The 19,170-nt window shown below is 31.4% G+C and overlaps 2 protein-coding genes across 2 annotated transcripts in view; one reads left to right on the forward strand and one right to left on the reverse strand.

Moving 5' to 3' along the window:
• Positions 1 to 19,170, forward strand: part of LOC135955560 (uncharacterized) — a 245,839-nt gene that overhangs the window by 214,497 nt on the left and 12,172 nt on the right. Inside the window, exon 7 of the mRNA XM_065505911.1 lies at positions 10,347 to 11,444. Within this exon, the coding sequence (XP_065361983.1) occupies positions 10,347 to 11,444 (1,098 nt within the window). The remainder of the gene's footprint in view (positions 1 to 10,346; positions 11,445 to 19,170) is intronic.
• LOC135953781 (uncharacterized) lies at positions 1,089 to 1,769 on the reverse strand (the record flags this gene model as incomplete). The annotated part of the gene is made up of 2 exons (XM_065503789.1): positions 1,089 to 1,122; positions 1,240 to 1,769. Coding segments are annotated over 2 exons (564 nt in total), but the record flags the coding sequence as incomplete, so codon positions are not given.

Genomic DNA, 19,170 nt, shown 5'->3' on the forward strand with positions numbered 1-19,170 from the left:
TTGGTTTCAGAAGGAAACATAGTACTATCGAACAGGTACATCGGATAACTACACTTATTCGGAAAACCTTAGAGAGCAAGCAGTATTGTTCCGCATTATTTATTGACATATCTCAAGCCTTCGATAAAGTCTGGCACGATGGACTAATACACAAAATTACTAGATTACTACCTGTGAACGTACATAAACTGCTTAAAAATTACATACAAGAAAGATCTTTCCAAATCAGATCAAAGGATGTGATCTCAACACGTCGAAAAATATCCGCTGGTGTACCACAGGGAAGTATTCTAGAGCCGTTCCTATATATTTTATATACTGCAGATATGCCCACGAGCGCACTGACTCACACATCTACATTTGCGGATGATACCGCTTTTTTAAGTACACATGAAAACCCCGTAATAGCTTCTGAACAACTCCAGTCTCACATCGGCGATTTGGAAAAATGGCTGGACAAATGGAAAATTAAGGTCAATGCAACAAAATGTATTCACGTTACATTTACTTTAAGACGAGAAAGTTGCCCTTCCATACAGATAAATAATATCAAAATCCCAGAACAGAGCCATGTGCGATATCTCGGTATCCATCTTGATCGCCGTTTAACATGGTCCCACCATATTGAAGCCAAAGTTACGCAAATAAAATTAAAGTCAGTCCAACTGTACTGGTTAATTGGCCCACGGTCTGCTCTAGACAAAGTGCTTTTGTACAAAACAATTATAAAATCGATATGGCTATACGGCATTCAGCTATGGGGAACAGCCTCTCCTCATCTAACGTTGAAAAATTGCAATGAAAGCAGTCAGCACTGTTAAGGACAATAACAGGTGCCCCATGGTACATTCGCAATAGTAATATCCATAGGGATCTCAATGTCCCCATAATACGCGAGGAGATCAAACTCTCCAGTCTAAAATACATTTCAAAACTAATGGATCATCCAAACCCCCTCGCCAGGGAGTTGCTGTCATTTGAGGGTCATAGACGACTGAGGCGATTGGAAACACTGGATCTGGCAAGATAATAATTTAACGAGCACTCATGTTGGATATTGCAGCGGCAATAACAACTTTAGTTTTAGTTTAGGTTAAGATTTGAATACTTATTTGTAAATTTCTAAAAAGAAAGATTCAATAAAGAAAAAAGATACTGGAAAAAAAATCCAAAATAATGTTCGCTAAATTAGCATGTTCCTCCAAATTCTGAAGCCGAAGTATTTCTTCAGAGCTGTACATAAGGCTCCGGTAAATTTGTTTGAGTTTTGAAATAATTTTGTTTATATGAGAAAACCTCTCATGGTGAAGCAAGTCGTGGCTTAAAAATCGGTGCAATATGTGGGCTGTGCAACCAAAGCGGTTGATATTTTTTAATTTTAAAGCCGCCACGATATTGCTTCCTCCATCTGTTACCGCACATATATCTTTTTGCTGCAAATTAAATTTCACCAAAGCATCATACATTTTTTCTGATACTGCTAATGCAGTATGTGGTCTTGGAAAAATTTCTGTTTTTAAGGTAACTATTTTAATCTCAAACTCTATACAATAATGTATTTTAATATTTATGTAAGAAAGACGTTTATAATTGTCAGACCACATATCTGTTAATAATGTAACATTTTTAGGACATTTTTGCAAATGTGTCTTTACATGATTAAAATATACATTACAAACATCATTTAGAGCAGTACCTGCCACTGTCCTATCTGATGGTAATGTGGTCTTTGGGTTCAGGAATTTAACAAATTTTTGGAATTTAACAATAATATTTTATATCCGCTGAAGGCAAAATATATCTGTTATAATTTTCCGATTCAGACTCTTCTGAATCAATATTTGAAGCACTATTTTGGCTTATTGGAAAAAAACTTGTTATATTCGACTGAGACATTTCGACAATTTAAAATTCTTGTAAGAATATAATATAACGGGAACATTTTGTAGACGCTAACTTTTTCTAGGATGCCACAGAGAGGAATTCACAATTTTTAAGCTGCCTTATTTTTAAAATATTTAAATGCAACCTGTCGTACATACAATCATAGATAAAACCATAGATATGCATACCTAAATAGTTTTTAATTTTTATTACAATTTATCGAAAAAATAAAATAAACCATGACACAACAATATAATTTACACTTATTAGAAAATAAATTCTCAATTATACAATTCTTGTAACTTCAAACAAAAGAAAATATGAAAATCAAAGTTTGACGTTATAGGAGTAAATATTAAAAACTCTCCCTAGTAATTCTACTTTCTACAATTATTGTATCATGAAATAAACGGAATATAAATTATATTTAATTTTATTATTTACTTAAAAAATACGTATTATTTTTATACAAATGTAAAATAAAATAGCTTAGCTGATGTAAATCAGCTTAGCTGGTTAGCCGCCTACTTCGGCGGCGGCTTAGTATTGCAATATACGTCGGCGGCGGCTAATAACTGACTTTTAGCCGATCGACTTCGTGTTTACAGAGCCACGTAGCTGATGTAAATCAGCTTAGCTGGTTAGCCGCCTACTTCGGCGGCGGCTTAGTATTGCAATATACGTAGGCGGCGGCTAATAACTGACTTTTAGCCGATCGACTTCGTGCTCTAGACATGGCCTCCATCGTGTTTACAGAGCCACGTAGATTTTTGAGTTGCAACTTAAAAGCAAGATTAAATTAGCTTTTATCAACAAAGAGCCACTGTATATAAGTTCATTCATTGCAATTTTTTAATCGAATTTCAATATATAAAAACCACTTAACACCGATCAGTAATTTGTATACATGATTTTTTAAATATCGGCCCCTAATTCGCCATAGCTCCCATAAGGTCGACTCTTGTTAATAGCGTTTTTAAATGAAATTCTACAAAAGTATCCCTCAAATACTTAGAAATCACGTTAGAATATTATATGGCGACAGTCCAATAATAGGTCATAGCTTCCATCAGAGATCAATAATTTGTATAACATCGGTCCATAATTGGACACAGCTCCCATATATCAGGAATTGATGAATTGATTTTTTTTAGAAGATTTCAACCCAAATATTATAAAAATACCAAAAAATCATAGCTCCCATATAAGACACACGATAAAATATTCAACAAAAATTAGTTTCAAGTAGACAGAAATGTTACTGCTTTATTATGTGACTACACCCAGCGAAAAAATTAATACATCCGTGTACGATTTGACACCATTCGGTGTCAATAGTGTATCAACTCCTTATGTGTACAAATGTACGAACGGTGTCAATTTGACAACGAAAAAATTACACCATTCCGTTGCAGAATTGACACAATCTGTTATCGATTTGACACCGTTGGTGTACGATTTTAAAACAGACCGTAGACAATTTGTCACCGTACGTGTACGATTTGACACCAGACCGTTTTTAATTTGATACCGCACAGCAGAGTAACAGTTTGGAGAAGACCAAACACTGAATTGGAAAAGTACAATGTAGTAAACACTGTCAAACATGGTGGATAAGGGGTCATGTTGTGGGGTTGTATGGCTGCATCTGGTGTAGGAAACTTAGTTTTCATCGACGGTTCAATGGACAAAACAGTGTACCTTAATATTTTAAAAGAAAACCTACTACAATGCGCTCTAAAGTTAAAGCTTGGGAATATTTCTGTTATAAACAGTAAAATGACCCCAAACACACTGCCCATGACGTCCGAATATGAATAGTGCATCATGTTCCCCACATTCTCCCGACTCCTCCGCAATCACCTGACATGAATTCCATAGAACATTTGTGGGATGAATTGGCGGAACGTGTAGGAAAGTACCATATTATTAGTAAGACTTAACTTAAAGAAGTCCTGTTACAAAAATGGCAAAATATTGGAGCTGACGTCACCAAAAATTGGTCGATTCAATCCCAAGACGATTAAAAGAAGTCATTAAAAAGATAGACTACTCCACAAAATATTAAACTATTTAAAAAAACTATTTTCCTATTAAAATTAGAAACTGTGTGAATATTTTTGTCCCCCTTAAAATCGAACTTCGAAACATTAGATAATTATTTTTCTGAAATGTGCCACCTTATGTTTAGTTTTTCCATATATTTCAATAAGTTATATGTAAATAAATATTTTTGTTGAAATCCGCACGAATGTTGGGGCCTTCTTTTAAAAAATATGGACGATTAAAGATAAATCTGTATGCTGTGTGAATATTTAAGTCCGGCACTGTATATAATTTTTCAGAAAAAAAAGTTTGGTTTATTTTAGAAATTGGTGTTGGTGAGTGATGTTTTTGATTCCAAATGACCTAAAAAATGAATTTCATTACTTATACAACATTGGCCATCACGTGGTGGTATGCCAAAAATTTCGCCAAAATTCCATGTTTAAATGTGGCAAAACATTGTCGGAGTTCCTGTATGTGAAATTTCAAATAGCATCCCTAATGGTGGTACTGCTTCCATTATGTCCTCTTTCTAAAAAAAAATACAAATACTTATTATATTCTATATCGCTGTTAGTTATATATACATAACTACATATATCTGTGGACATTTGACAAAACGACTTCTCTCGAGATAAGACAATTTTACAGGATTTTTGTAGTAAATATAAAATTTGCATGCGCTTCTTTTGGTCTTATCGCCGTATTTCTATGAATTTTAAAACATAAGATACGCAATCGAAAAAACGACCTCTTTCAGGTTTTCCCCAATTTCAATTTGACAAAACAACTTCTCTCATAGAATTCAAATCATTTTAAAAAAACTAGTAACTGCCTTTTGACAAAACAGCCTATCTCTATTTATTTTTAGCACATTTTTAACAATTATTTTTTGATAAAACAGCTTCTTTCGAAAGAAGTCGTTTTGTCGAAAGCAAAGATTGAAAAACCTACCACTTGTCTGAGACAAGTAGATTTTTAAATCAGTTGATCGCGAATTTTCGTTTTGACAAAACGTCTTGTATCGACAGAGGTTCTTTTACAAAAACGAAAATTTAAAAAAGTTAAGTCTTATCTTAACATAAGTGCTTTTAAAAATGGAAAACAGAAGAAAAGAAGCTGTTTTGCTACTTAATACTAGAATAAATAAAAACAAGAGTGCTATATTCGGCTATGCCGAATCTTATCCCTTCACCTTTGTTGTGGATGCATTATTATTTTTTATAATTAGTATATATGTATGTACATTGCCCACTTTCAGCGTACAGCATCCTAAATTTATCAAGAACACAAAAACAACAACAACGCCAAACGAAACAACACAAAAAAAAAAACAAAAACAAAATACGCAAGGCTATGAAACCAACACACATCCAAACATACGTTTAATTGTATAAAAAAACAACAACAACGCCAAAAGAAACAAAACACAAAAGGAAAACAAAATACGCAAAGCATGCACATCCAAACATACGTTTTGTTGCTTTTTTGTCAAAACAAAACCACATACGCAAAGCAAAAAAACCAACACACAACCAAACATACGTTTAGTTGTATAAAAAACAACAACAACGCCAAAAGAAACAAAACACCCAAAAAACTAAATACGCAAAGCATGCACATCCAAACATACGTTTTGTTGCTTTTTTGTCAAAGCATGCAATACATTGTGTTTTTGATGAAATTTTCAGAGGTTGTCTCGGATTTTTGCTCATATCTCCGTTATTTATGGACGGATTTTGCTGATTTTAAATAGCAAAATTCTCGAAAGTATGTCTGACAGAATTGTTGGAGATTTGGATCACGGAGATATCTGGGGTCTTCAGAAAATTGATTTCAACAGACAGACAGACAGACGGACAGACAGACGGACATGGCTTAATCGACTCCGCTATCTATAAGGATCCAGAATATATATACTTTATAGGGTCGGAAAATTATATTGTGGAAATTACAAACGGAATGACAAACTTATATATACCCTTCTCACGAAGTTGAAGGGTATAACAAATTAAAATTCCTATAAATGAATGAAGTAAAAAACTTGAGGCTATGGCCAATAATGTGAAAAAAAGAACATAAATATGTCTTTGTTTTCGACCAAAGACCATAAACTAGAAAAATCGTTGGCTAAATATATGGTTCAAGTGATGAAAATACTTTGATTGCTAAAAATTTCGATGATGTGAATGGATTGACCATACATTTCTAGTTGTGTTTCATCTTGAGTTTGATACAGTGCATGAGCAAATTGAAAAAAATAAAGAAAAATTCATGTAATATCACACACAATATAAAAATAGCATTTTAAAATATTTCCAAAACATCAACTTTCTAAAACTAATGAATAAAATTTTACTACGATGGTGTACGATTTTAAGTGACATTCACTGTATATCTTTTTCAGGTAAAAAATTTGAATGAAAATAGGTTCGATGGATGCAGTACAAGTAAAGTAAATCTGGAGTTTTGCAGTACAAATCATCACTAGACCCATGATAGGCTTTTAAGCTGCTAGACATCAACTCTCGTCGTCTTGATGGATATGCTGCCACTGATAAATACCCATCTACACATTTTTTAAAGCATAAAGATCGTTTAAAATCTATCTGGATCTTGACGAAGAAGAAACTCAATAAAGTTTCACACAGTAAATCGCAAAATATGATTTTTTACTGTTTTCTTCTTATAATAAGATAATAGTATTATTTTATTTAAAAGTTAATTTTTATATTAAAATTCAACCTGATCAAATATTTACTGTTTTTAAAGAAACATTTTTATATTTGATTAATTATGTGGCTATTGTAACGAAAAAGTTGAGTAATTTTTTTTTAATAATACCGAAATATGTTTGTCAAATCAACTTCTTTCGACTTTTTTTTATATTTCCATTTCACAAAACAACTTGTTTTTACATAAGGCGACTCTAATTTAATTAAAACAATTTTGACAAAACGACTTATATGATACAAGCTAATTTGTTTGCTAAAAATACATTTGACAAAAAAGCTTAAAATTTGTTGTTGCTGTTTTAAAGAAAACTATTGCTCTTTCAAACAAAAGAAAAAGCGCTAATTGTTTATTGGATATTTGTCTATAATGTTTATATATAACATTTCTTTAATTTTCTACACAAGAACTTTTGTTAGTAGTTTTTACAGTTTTTTCGCTCTCCTGAAAAGTTGACGTTTTAGAAAGAAGCCGTCTTGTCAAATGTCCACAGATATGTATGTATATATAATTAACAGCGACTTCTTTCCTTTTAAATGTACAAAACCTGAAGGCATATTTATTGTTTCCAGGAATTTTCGGAGGATGTCGTCGCTGGATTTGGTGATCTTCCCACTGCCTGGATCTGCATCAACATAAATTCGCTGTTAAACACAATTACGCTTTCTTTTATATTTTGGTTTTTAAACCATTTATTTACTTCACTTTTATCCATTATATTTATTAAATTTTTTTTAATGTAAATAAAATTAGAAATCTCTTATAAAAATAAAGCAGAGCAACTCACGTTGAGATGTGGGCGAATAATTTAACAACATTGCGTTGTCGATTCGTACCCGTTTGTTTGCAAATTGTAAACGTACGGTGTCGGAAAAAAGTGACACCGTCAAAATGACACCAACCGTTGTCAATTTTGCAACGTCGTTTTTCCCTCAGTTTATGGGTTCATAATTATGTATAGTTCCTATATAAGACTCATTTCCGGAAAATTCTAAATATATTTGTGTACTTTTTTTATACTCTGTTTCTTCACTTGTGGTTAATAAGGAAAAATGTTGAGTCAAACGCGTAATGTAAAAAAAATTTTGATGACATTTTTGCTGATCATTAAAAAGTGATAGAAACCGTTTTAATAATGAATAAAAGAGATGAGATAATAAATTCTATGTATGAAGTACATTATATAAGATGTCCATGGTGGAGGAATGTTGCTACAGAGGGTCTGGATAAAGATATTATTTATTATCAAAAAGTCTATAAATCTTTAAATAATGAATTTATTATTAAAAATTATAATATAATTATACATTATACAGTAATTTTGACTTACCTGCACAACCAACTTTGCACGATATTTTGTGCAGGTAAGTTAAAAGTGCAGTTAAGTTACATCAGTTAACTTACCTGCTCATTGATGCTGGTAAGTGCATTTAAGTTTACTGCCCAAAGGCAAATAATTTACATGAAGTTTTGTAAAATAACGACAAATTTGGTATTTTAGCTACTTTAAAATTATTAAGAAGTTTACAACACAATTTTTTATTCAAAATCGTATTTTTCTTATTTTGTTTTGATTTGATTTAATTTTATATTAAGCAGCTAAATGAAATTTTTTCATGAAAACCAGTTATAGCTTCCAAAAGTATTATGCACTTATCTTATAGCTTCCAAAAGTTACCAGTTATAGCTTCCAAAAGTATTATGCACTTATCTTAAATGTGCAGGTATGAACAATGCACTTAAATTAACGAATTTGTATGGAGTTTTATAAATAAATATACAAAACACAAGTTTTGTGCGCTTAAGTATACTGTCCAAAGGCAAATAATTTACATGAAGTTTTGTGATGTTTCCCTTTAAAAATAACGACAAATTTGGTATTTTAGCTACTTTTAAAATTATTAAGAAGTTTACAACACAATTTTTTATTCAAAATCGTATTTATCTTATTTTGTTTTGATTTAATTTTATATTAAGCAGCTAAATGAAATTTTTTCATGAAAACCAGTTATAGCTTCCAAAAGTATTATGCACTTATCTTAAATGTGCAGGTATGAACAATGCACTTTAATTAACGAATTTGTATGGAGTTTTATAAATAAATATACAAAACACAAGTTTTGTGCACTTAAGTGAAAGGCAGGTAAGTCAAAACTACTGTATAATGTATATACAGTGTCGGCCAGCTATTTAGGAACAAATATATGCATTTTTTAAGTGCTATAGTGCCAAAACAAAAGAAATTTAGTACAGTAGTTTTGACTTACCTGCCTTTCACTTAAGAGCATTTTGCATATAAGTGCACAAAACTTGTGTTTTGTATATTTATTTACCAAACTCCATATAAATTAGTTAATTTAAGTGCATTATTCATACCTGCACATTTAAGATAAGTGCATAATACTTTTGGAATATATAGCTGATTTTCATGAAAAAAAAGTCATTTAGCGGCCTAATACAAAATTAAATCAAAACAAAATAAGAAAAAAGGATTTTGAATAAAAAGATATGTTGTAAACTTCTTAATAATTTTAAAAGTAGCTAAAATAGCAATTTGACGTTATTTTTAGACGGACAAATCACAAAGCTTCACATAAATTATTTGTCGTTAGCTGCTTTTTTGGGCAGTAAACTGTAAATTCACTTACCAGCATCAATGAGCAGGTAAGTGCATTAAGGTTAACTGCATTTTTAACTTACCTGCACAAAATATCGTGCAAAGTTGGTTGTGCAGGTAAGTCAAAATTACTGTATTGCTATTTTTAGTTGCTCAAAAATTTTTGGAAAAATCGGTACAACATATATGGACAAAGATATGTGGAAATACGTTCACCCGCCTCAGCGAACATCCGCTGTTAATTACAAGATATGGCCGAAACAGGTGGAATTAAAAACGCCAAATTTCGTCTGATTATGTTCTAATAATAAAAATATGATTACATAGTCAGAGTTTTATGATAAACGGGAGAGCTGTTATTGCCTTCGTGCTGCACTTCCGAAGTAAGCCCAAAGCTAACCCAATACCTGCTCTTGTAGTTTGCCGATCGTAAGAACTCCCGAATTTTTCTTACAATCGTATTTTTGCATTCGTATCCGAATTCAAGAATTCTTCTTGAAATAATTGTAGTTTAGGCGACTGTAGATATTAGTCTGCTAAACAACCCGAACTTTTTGTAATATTTCACTACAAACTCTCGTTTGTTTTTTCTTTTCACTAAGCCGAGGATCAACCGTTTTTCCATCATCGCTTCACCACTCACCTTGTGTCCCAACTCCGCTGTTTCAATATCGTATAAGTTTCTACCGTCCCGCCGCTACAACGTTTCATCGTTTCAACGCATTTAAATTACTGAATAACTTCGTAGATTTAAGTATTTAATAAGTAGTAAATTTAAATTTTTAATATTTTTATATACCACCTAAAAATATAGTACGTGTTTTTATTTCAAAGGAAACAGACCTCTGAATCGAACCTAGGCAGATAGAGTCATACCTCAGCTGGATAATTAAACTGCATTACAACGTACCATTGAAACAATACACTATAGATCCATCATTTTTTTCACTCAACCATAGATTTAAATTATACGTTATTTTTAGGAAATTTCTTAAAATATACTACTGTTATTGTTTATGTACCTTATCAGAAAATAATATCATATTTTATTTTATTACTTTTCTAGGATCGAACTTTCTCTTTAGGACCAGCAGTAATGGCAAGATTACTTAGCTTTTTTGATTTGAACGGCGATATCTTACAAACACATATAGATTCACCTCGATCAACAGCTTATTTAGCTGCATTGTTTTATTCCGTGAATCAAGTTAATAATTTTTATGTTTACGGCTCAGGATCAAATCTTAAACGGTTCAGGAAATATATGGAAGATCTATGCATTAATAATATTCGACTATTTGGGGAATCGTTTACATCGTTTCCTTTAGAGTCGAACAGATTTCGGACTGTTGTCGGCATCTTTGCGAATCCACCAAATTCATTTAGTGCCATATCAGATCCAATTGATTTAATATGCTCCCGAGGAGGAGATTTAGGGATGCTCGAAATATTAACAGAATCTTCTATAAGTGATGATGGAAAGCAACGAGTCTCCCTAATTTTGGAGGAACAGCTCCTTACCTTACGTATGGCGATGTCTCGTCCTCAAATCCAATTTCTGCTCTATCAAACGCATTCGGTCGTAAATAGTGAAAACCAAAAAATGGTAGAACAAACCATGAACATCATTAACAAGACAGCATTGAAGAAACATCGTGATGCTTTTTTAGAAAAAAAGCGACTGGAAGCATTAGAAGAGGCAGAAGCTGCAAATATACCTTCGGCTGCAATGAACGCAAATTCGCCCAGAAAGCAAAAAACTTCAGTTGAAAATAAGCCCCACCAAAATGCAAAATCTGAGTGCATAATGGTAACAGTGGACCAAAATTGTGGCATCGATAATGACGAGGAAGTAAAACTTCCCGATATTGATGAATTTATATGTGTAGATTTGCCTGATCTTTGTAAAAATCAAGATAATTGTCTTCGAACCCAAGATAACGGTTGTTTTCTTTCGCTGTTGCAGCGAAAAGACATAACTCGATTAAATGCGAAATATCTTATACAAACTGCTGAAAAAAGAGGATTATTTGGCAAAGCTGAAGGCAGTAAAATATTGAAATCAAAACAAGTTAAATCCCAAGATTTTAATACAGACCACCAAAATATAAAAGTGATTGATGATGAAGATGTTAAGAAGTATATTCCAAATGTGGAAAGTCTGGTAAGAACTCATTTATCTTCGTACTAATTTGTTCTATATAATTTGTTATATACCTATAAATTGTATTTTCTCCTAGCAAAAAATTACTTTACCAAGTCGTACACTATTGTTGGCAGTTTAGCCTTTTTATTTACTCTATAGCCTCGAAATTTTGGTTTCAAAAATGGCTATTTTGAAATTAAAAAAGGAGCCCCACCAACTCTTGAAGGCTTGTGATACTCGATGGTTGTCAATTTCGTCAAACCAGCAATCAAGGCGAATCTATAGAAGGTGAAGACAGAACTACAACAAATACAACATGTACAAAAACAACAGGTACTTTGTTTTTGTAAAAAGATAAGTGAACTGTCAAAGTTGCCTGTGGTTGTTTTTGCTTTTGGGTTTGTTGTATTTTTCGCCACAACAAACACAAGTGAATTGACAGTTCACTTGTCTAAACAACTGAATAAAAAAAATAATCAGCTGTTCTTCTGTCGTCACCTTCTATAGATTCGCCTTGCCAGCAATGCTACAAAGCCAAGCATTTAAGTGATTAATATTAGACATCTGCAGCGAGTAAGTTTTTTTCTTCATGTGTGAAACTCGCCGTCGAATGTAGTATTTATTTGTACTCTTACTCAGAGCACAAGTAGGGAAGTGAAGAGAATGTTTGCTTATTAAATACGAATAAGTAAGTAGCCGAAGTTAATAGAGTACCGAAAAAAAAGAACAAATGATATGTGAACAACAAAAAAAGAAGTACCTTAAAATTCATGTTCTCTTCATGTGGTACTGCAAGTATTTTTGTGTATTATACAGTAGAGATCAAGGCGAATTTATACAAGGTGCTATCAGTTCTACAAATACAACAATTGGTCTTAACAAATGTCAAAAAAACAAAAATGAAAAAATAAACAAATATGTATTAAAACTTAATGTAGTGTAGATAATTGTATAGTGAGAGCTTTACTTATTTATGTAAAAAATAAATAGTTTGTTAATACGATTAGAATATGTAGATATTTAAATATAAAAACAAGCTTTGACAACTGTTAAAACCAAAAAGCGAAAAAAAAAATTATCAGCTGTTTGACTGACTCCACCTTGTATAAATTCGCCTTGGTAGAGATTATAGTAATGTATTAATGTAATTAACGGCATTTACATTTGTATATTGTGCATTAGAAATAAAACAAGCCAAATTTCATTAAAATCATCAGATAAATACATATTTTATTCTTGATAAAGTAAAAATAAAAAAATATGAAATTTAAATTGTATTTGCCAAACTTCACGTAGTACTGCAAGTACCTCGAGAAGTTTGGTTGTAGCTTGATACTCGATATGTTCTCTTCTTGTATGTGGAGAGTGCGAGTGTAAAACAAACCTGTAATTAACTAGTAAACATAAAGGCGAGTAACAACAAATACATATTCGATAATTTAGTTGTTCCCAAAAATATGAACATTATTTTTAAATATAGTTCGAGTAAGAGCACATACTTTACAAGTACACATGTACTACTTAACTACAAATCCATTCATGCAGAGGTTTAATTAATATAATGATTGTAATTTGGCGTTTTTTGAAACCAGTATTGCACAAAGTACAAAAAGTAAATAAATCATTTGTAAGCAATTCAGCTGATCCAACAAAGCTGTTTTCTGATTTAAAACTTCTTCTACATATTTTTTGTTTTGAAATTGTAATACAATGCAAGGAATTTGATCCATTATCGTCCCCAATTGAAAATTGTTTAATGTTTTCGCCACATTTTTCATACAAGTTTGAAGAATGAGAGATAAAATAAAGAACGGTTTAATTAGTGAAGGTTATGAAAAAATAATACGGCAAATTAAACTAATTGAGCAATTGCAACAAAGTAATGAAAATTCTTTGCAAAATCGATATTTTAAATAGAAAAACCAAAAAAATATATTAAGGGTACTCATTTAAACGCTTAAGTTTCCCATTTGTGCAAATGGGCAAATTTGCGCGACATGTTTCATGAACCCACCTTTTCAATTTTGTGCAAGTTTATACAGAACATTTATATTTGTCAAATAAAAATACATAAATTCAACAAAAGCTTTAATAATTTTTTTTCAAATTGTATAAATTTTAATTTTAAAATGTTGAATGAAAGTTAAATCTTTGGAACAAACGGTGGTATACATAGTTTGGAGGACTTTGTTTATGTTCTAGCTGTTGGTTAATGTTTTCATACACAATGTCATTTAATACAATCATTCTGTTCCAAAGTTACACAATTTTCACATGCACAAAATTTTTATATTTTATTTGATTTTTATTTCTTATAAATAAAAGTAAACAAAAGCAGCTGATTCATCAAATGCACAATAAATTCAAGTTTGCGAGTCTAAATTGTCGCGCAAACTTATCGGAGTTGTGCAAACGAATTTCCATACATTTTTTGACATTTCATTTGCGAGAGTGTAAAAATGCACAAATTGCACAGTTTGCGAGGCTTATAAGCGTTTACATGAGAACCCTTATTATGTCATATTGATAGTGAAAAATTAAACTGCTAATGAAATTACGAAGGCTCAGGGGCTGAATATTTTAAACTATAAATGGTCAAATATGTGAATTTTTACATTTAAAATATTTTTACATGCGCATGTAGGTGTCACAAAATATGTAAAAGCTAGAATTTTGTATATAACATTTGCGACCGCATGTAGTTATCGACATTTGAGTTTTTATTGTTTGTTTTGTATTGAATAAATTTGTTTGGCATTCGTTTAATTTGTTTAGTAAAATTATGATCGAGGATATTATTATTGTCGACGACACTGATTCCAACAATTTGTAGTCTCGTCGACAAAGAAAATCAGCATAATGGGCTCTGGGATTTCGCTTCACCAGATTGTAAACTAACGAAAGTAGACGGATGGCGAAGTGTCGTAGATGAGCTAGGAATTGATGGTGTGGATGTAAATGAGGCAAAAGTGAAATGGTCATCGCTTCGCACCACTTACATGGTCAATTTGTTAAAATTAGGGAAACAAAATCGTGAAAAGGAGCAAATGTGTAGCATACTAAAGGCCTGCACAAGACAACATTTTGTAGAAAAATGTCTTACTTCAAAATTTGATGCTTTGTTTTGTTGTGTCGACGCGCACATCATGTTGTTCAATATCATCGCGCCGCGAAAACCATGTTGTCATGTCATCGCCACGAAAACCGTGTTGTACCGTGTATAACTATTGATGTTGCTGTTATTATGTGTGGTAGCTTGAGTTGAATTGATGTTAACAAGTGTCGCATTGTTAGGCAAAATAAAATTGCAAAGCAGAATGAAATTGTACACAACTGCTGAACAGTGAAAATCTGAGAAATATTATTTAGAATTATATTTTTTTATACCCTTCAGCTTCGTGAGAAGGGTATATATAAGTTTGTCATTCCGTTTGTAATTTCTACATTTTTCATTTCCGACCCTATAAAGTATATATATTCTGGATCCTTATAGATAGCGGAGTCGATTAAGCCATGTCCGTCTGTTTGTCTGTCCGTCTGTCTGTCTGTTGAATTCAATTTTCTGAAGGCCCCAGATATCTCCGGGATCCAAATCTTCAACAATTCTGTCAGACATACTTTCGAGAATTTTGCTATTTAAAATCAGCAAAATCCGTCCATAAATAACGGAGATATGAGCAAAAATCCGAGACAACCTCTGAAAATTTCATCAAAAAACACAATGTATTGCATGCTTTGACAAAAAAGCAACAAAACGTATGGTTGGATGTGCAAGATTTGCGTATTTTGTTTTTTTTTGTGTTTTGTTTCTTTTGGCGTTGTTGTTGTTTTTTATACAACTAAACGTTTGTTTGGTTGTGTGTTGGTTTTTTTGACAAAAAAACAACAAAACGTATGTTTGGATGTGCAAGCTTTGCGTATTTTGTTTTTTTTTTGTGTTTTGTTTCTTTTGGCGTTGTTGTTGTTTTTTATACAACTAAACTTTTGTTCAAAGTAAATTAATAAAGTAGACTCAGTAGAACAGCTGACTATTTTTTTTACTTTGGTCTGAACTGTCAATTCACTTGTGGTTGTTGTGGCGAAAAATACAACAAGCCCAAAAGCAAAAACAACAACAGGCAACTTTGACAGCTCAGACCTTAAACCAAAAACAAAATTGCTTGTGGTTTTTGTAAATGTTTTATTTGTTGTAGTACTGTCGCTACTTTATTAATTTACTTTGCTTTTGTTTGGTTGTGTGTTGTTTTTTTTGACAAAAAATCAACAAATCGTATGTTTGAATGTGCATGCTTTGCGTATTTTGTTTTTCTTTTGTGTTTTGTTTCTTTTGGCGTTGTTGTTGTTTTTTATACAATTAAACGTATGTTTGGATGTGTGTTGGTTTCATTGCCTTGCGTATTTTGTTTTTGTTTTTTCTTTTGGTGTTCTGTTTCGTTTGGCGTTGTTGTTGTTTTTTGTGTTCTTGATAAATTTAGGATGCTGTAAGCTGAAAGTGGGCAATGTACATACATACCTATATACTAATTATAAAAAATAATGATGCATCCACAACAAAGGTGAAGGGTATATAAGATTCGGCATAGCCGAATATAGCACTCTTACTTGTTAATAATGAATTCCATCGTGTCGGAACGGAATTTTTTAATGATCCATGTTTTGAGCTTAAATGGCCTTCAAAAATTTCATTAAAATCATCGTCACCATTTGGAAATTGTTCATTGACATCTAAACCCTGCAAAATTGGAAAATGGAAATTACAAACGGAATGACAAACTTATATATGAAGGGTATAAAAAAATATATTCAATAATTTCCATGGTTAATAAATATAATACAATTCTGGTGACTTAAGCCATTAGGCTAGTAAAAAACAAGTAAGAGTGCTATATTCGGCTATGCCGAATCTTATATACCCTTCACCTTTGTTGTGGATGCATTATTATTTTTTATAATTAGTATATATGTATGTACATTGTACATACATACATATGTACATTGTACATACATATATACTAATTATAAAAAATAATAATGCATCCACAACAAAGGTGAAGGGTATATAAGATTCGGCATAGCCGAATATAGCACTCTTACTTGTTTTTGTAATATTTAGAACAAATAATATAAGGATTTTTAAAAAATATATGTAAATAATAAAGTGTAACACAGAAAAAAGAAATTCATAATTAAAATGAACTTTTTAATAAATATTATTAATCATTAATCGAATATGAATTTTTTTTCCAAACTTTTTTCATTCAGAATAAGAACATGTTCTTAAATATTATAAAATTGTACATGAACCAATGATTTATGTAGTTCAAATATTTTTATATAATATCCCAATATTGGCCAATATTTCTAAATGTATCGAAAAGTCGAAACGTAAAGAATTCAATTAATCCAATAACATTAGAGCAACATAATAACATTATCTTTCGTCATATTTTCTCAATGTCTAGCTGAAAAATATAAAAAATTATGTACCTACATAAATATTTTCCAAGAAAAATTATAAACATTTTTGAATAACATAAAGAACTATAAAACTTTTTTTCTGTGAAGCTACACAATAAAAGCATTAATAAATGACCTACACTTCTTCTTCAGATCGTTAGGCAGTTGAATTTGTTCCATTGGAACATTTTCGATGATTTATAATTTTTGTAGCAATTATGCCGCGAAAGATTCAGAGACACTTCATTAAATTTAAACACGTTTTTACAACGAGTATAATAAACGAAGTTTTTAATAACTTCATCGTTGTCTTTAATATCATTAAATATGTTAAAAACTTCACTCCATAAATGCCTCTTCACTGTAGTGAAAACACAGTTAACGATTAACGAAATTAAAGCAAATGAAATTAAAGTATAAAACTTTAATTTCATTTGCTTTAATTAAACACCGCACAGTGGTATGAGAAAAAAAACAGGGAAAAAAATCTGTAACTTCTAAACCCTTACTTCGATTTGAATGAAATTTCACATGCTCAAAGGGGAAGTGTTGGCCTCATGAGCCCACCAGGAGCTGGGCCAAGGGTCCCCAAAGTAGGACACCTCGGGTATGGTCAATTTTAAAAATGATACTATTTCTTCATTTGTGTTCCGATTACATATATAGAATCTTCTCATTGAGCACTACATAAAACCTTGTCGTAGTTATCAATTATCTCTTATAGCTTAGAAGATATCCGCATTTGAAAATTAAATTTTCAACATTTTTACCCACCCTACTCCAGTTTTTGATGACCGCGGATCCAAATATTTACCGATTTTCTCCATTTTTCTTTTATAGGATTAACAACATATTAACAATTATTTGTATATATCAAATAAAGGAAGAATTTCTTAAAAATCATGACTGAGTCCAAAGTTACATGCATTTTAATTTAAAAAAATTTAAAAACGCGATTTTCGTTATTTTTTTGCGAAAAAAGTACTTTTATTCTTTTTCAGTTATCTAAAAAATTTCTAAGAGGATGTATAATGAATTTATACTCTTTGAAAAGCTAAATTAACGACAAATATTTTAAATGAAAAAAATTATAATTTTTGATACCAAGGGGACCAAGTCCATTAAAAAACGCCTATTTTTTATGTAAAATTCAACTTTATGGCAAAAATTCTCAAATCGCATAGTCGATATCAAAATATAGTAACCCATTTTAGATGGCCCAATATGTTCATAATTATTTTGTAAAGTGTTCCGATAACCCAGCCCCTGGTGTGTATATTATAGCCAAAAAACGAAAATATACTATTTTTGGAATTTTTCAATCCTTTTTTGGGAATTGCGGGATTCGTGATTACAAATTTCAAACTTTGTTCTTATTTTCAATAAAAAAATCTATACAAGTGTAAAATTTCATTAAAAAATATTCATAAATAAAAATGTTATTATAATTTAAAAAATTTGTATCTATGCAAAAACTCAATAAAAAGCATTTTTTGTCATATTTTTCAAAAAAGTATTCCATGAATTTTTTAATTGTCAAAAGTTATATACATTATTAAAAAGTAGACAAAATCCTCTATCCATTGATATATAACATGTTTACCTTATGTTTTTTACGTGGCAAACTAATTAGGGAAAACTTAACATGACATGACAAAAGCATCATGTGGCAATTGTCTTCATGTTTAACAATGCAGCTTGTGCAGGTCTTTACAGTCCCAGCAGTCTCTTGCACTAAATTTCACCAGCATATTCAGTAATAAGCAATAGTCAGCTATTTGTCCTAAGTTTTTGAAAATAAATTCAAGAAAAATAAAATCTTCGAAAATATACCACTTCGATGGCCACATGTAATGCTGAATGTGGCCGTTTGTGTTTTCATTCTCAGTGATGATGAAGAAAATGCAAAAATAGAGAGTAGATTCACATGTTATTCTTAATAACAATTAGAGAGCAGTACAAATAAGTGCTCTGTGGTTTAGTGGTTAGAGCATTTGACTAAAAAATGAGAGGTTATGTGTTCAACCCCGCTCTCAGAAAAATTTATTTTTTCTTTTTTTCACTATTGAATTTAATAGTGAAGTGTTATGCAGAGTGTGCCAATCGGCCACTTGCAATAACATCCCCGTGTTAAATTCACCAGTCAATAATGTTGCGAGTGGGTTGAAAATTCACTAGTAGTAGTTCTTAGTGGCCAACGAATTCGACGTAGCGGAACTAGTGCAATGAACTACAGGGAGTGTATACCAGTGATGTTCAAAAATAAAAATGAAGATGTATTGGTGAG

The sequence above is a fragment of the Calliphora vicina genome, chromosome 3 (genome assembly GCF_958450345.1).
Source record: "Calliphora vicina chromosome 3, idCalVici1.1, whole genome shotgun sequence".
NCBI classification, from domain to species: domain Eukaryota; kingdom Metazoa; phylum Arthropoda; class Insecta; order Diptera; family Calliphoridae; genus Calliphora; species Calliphora vicina.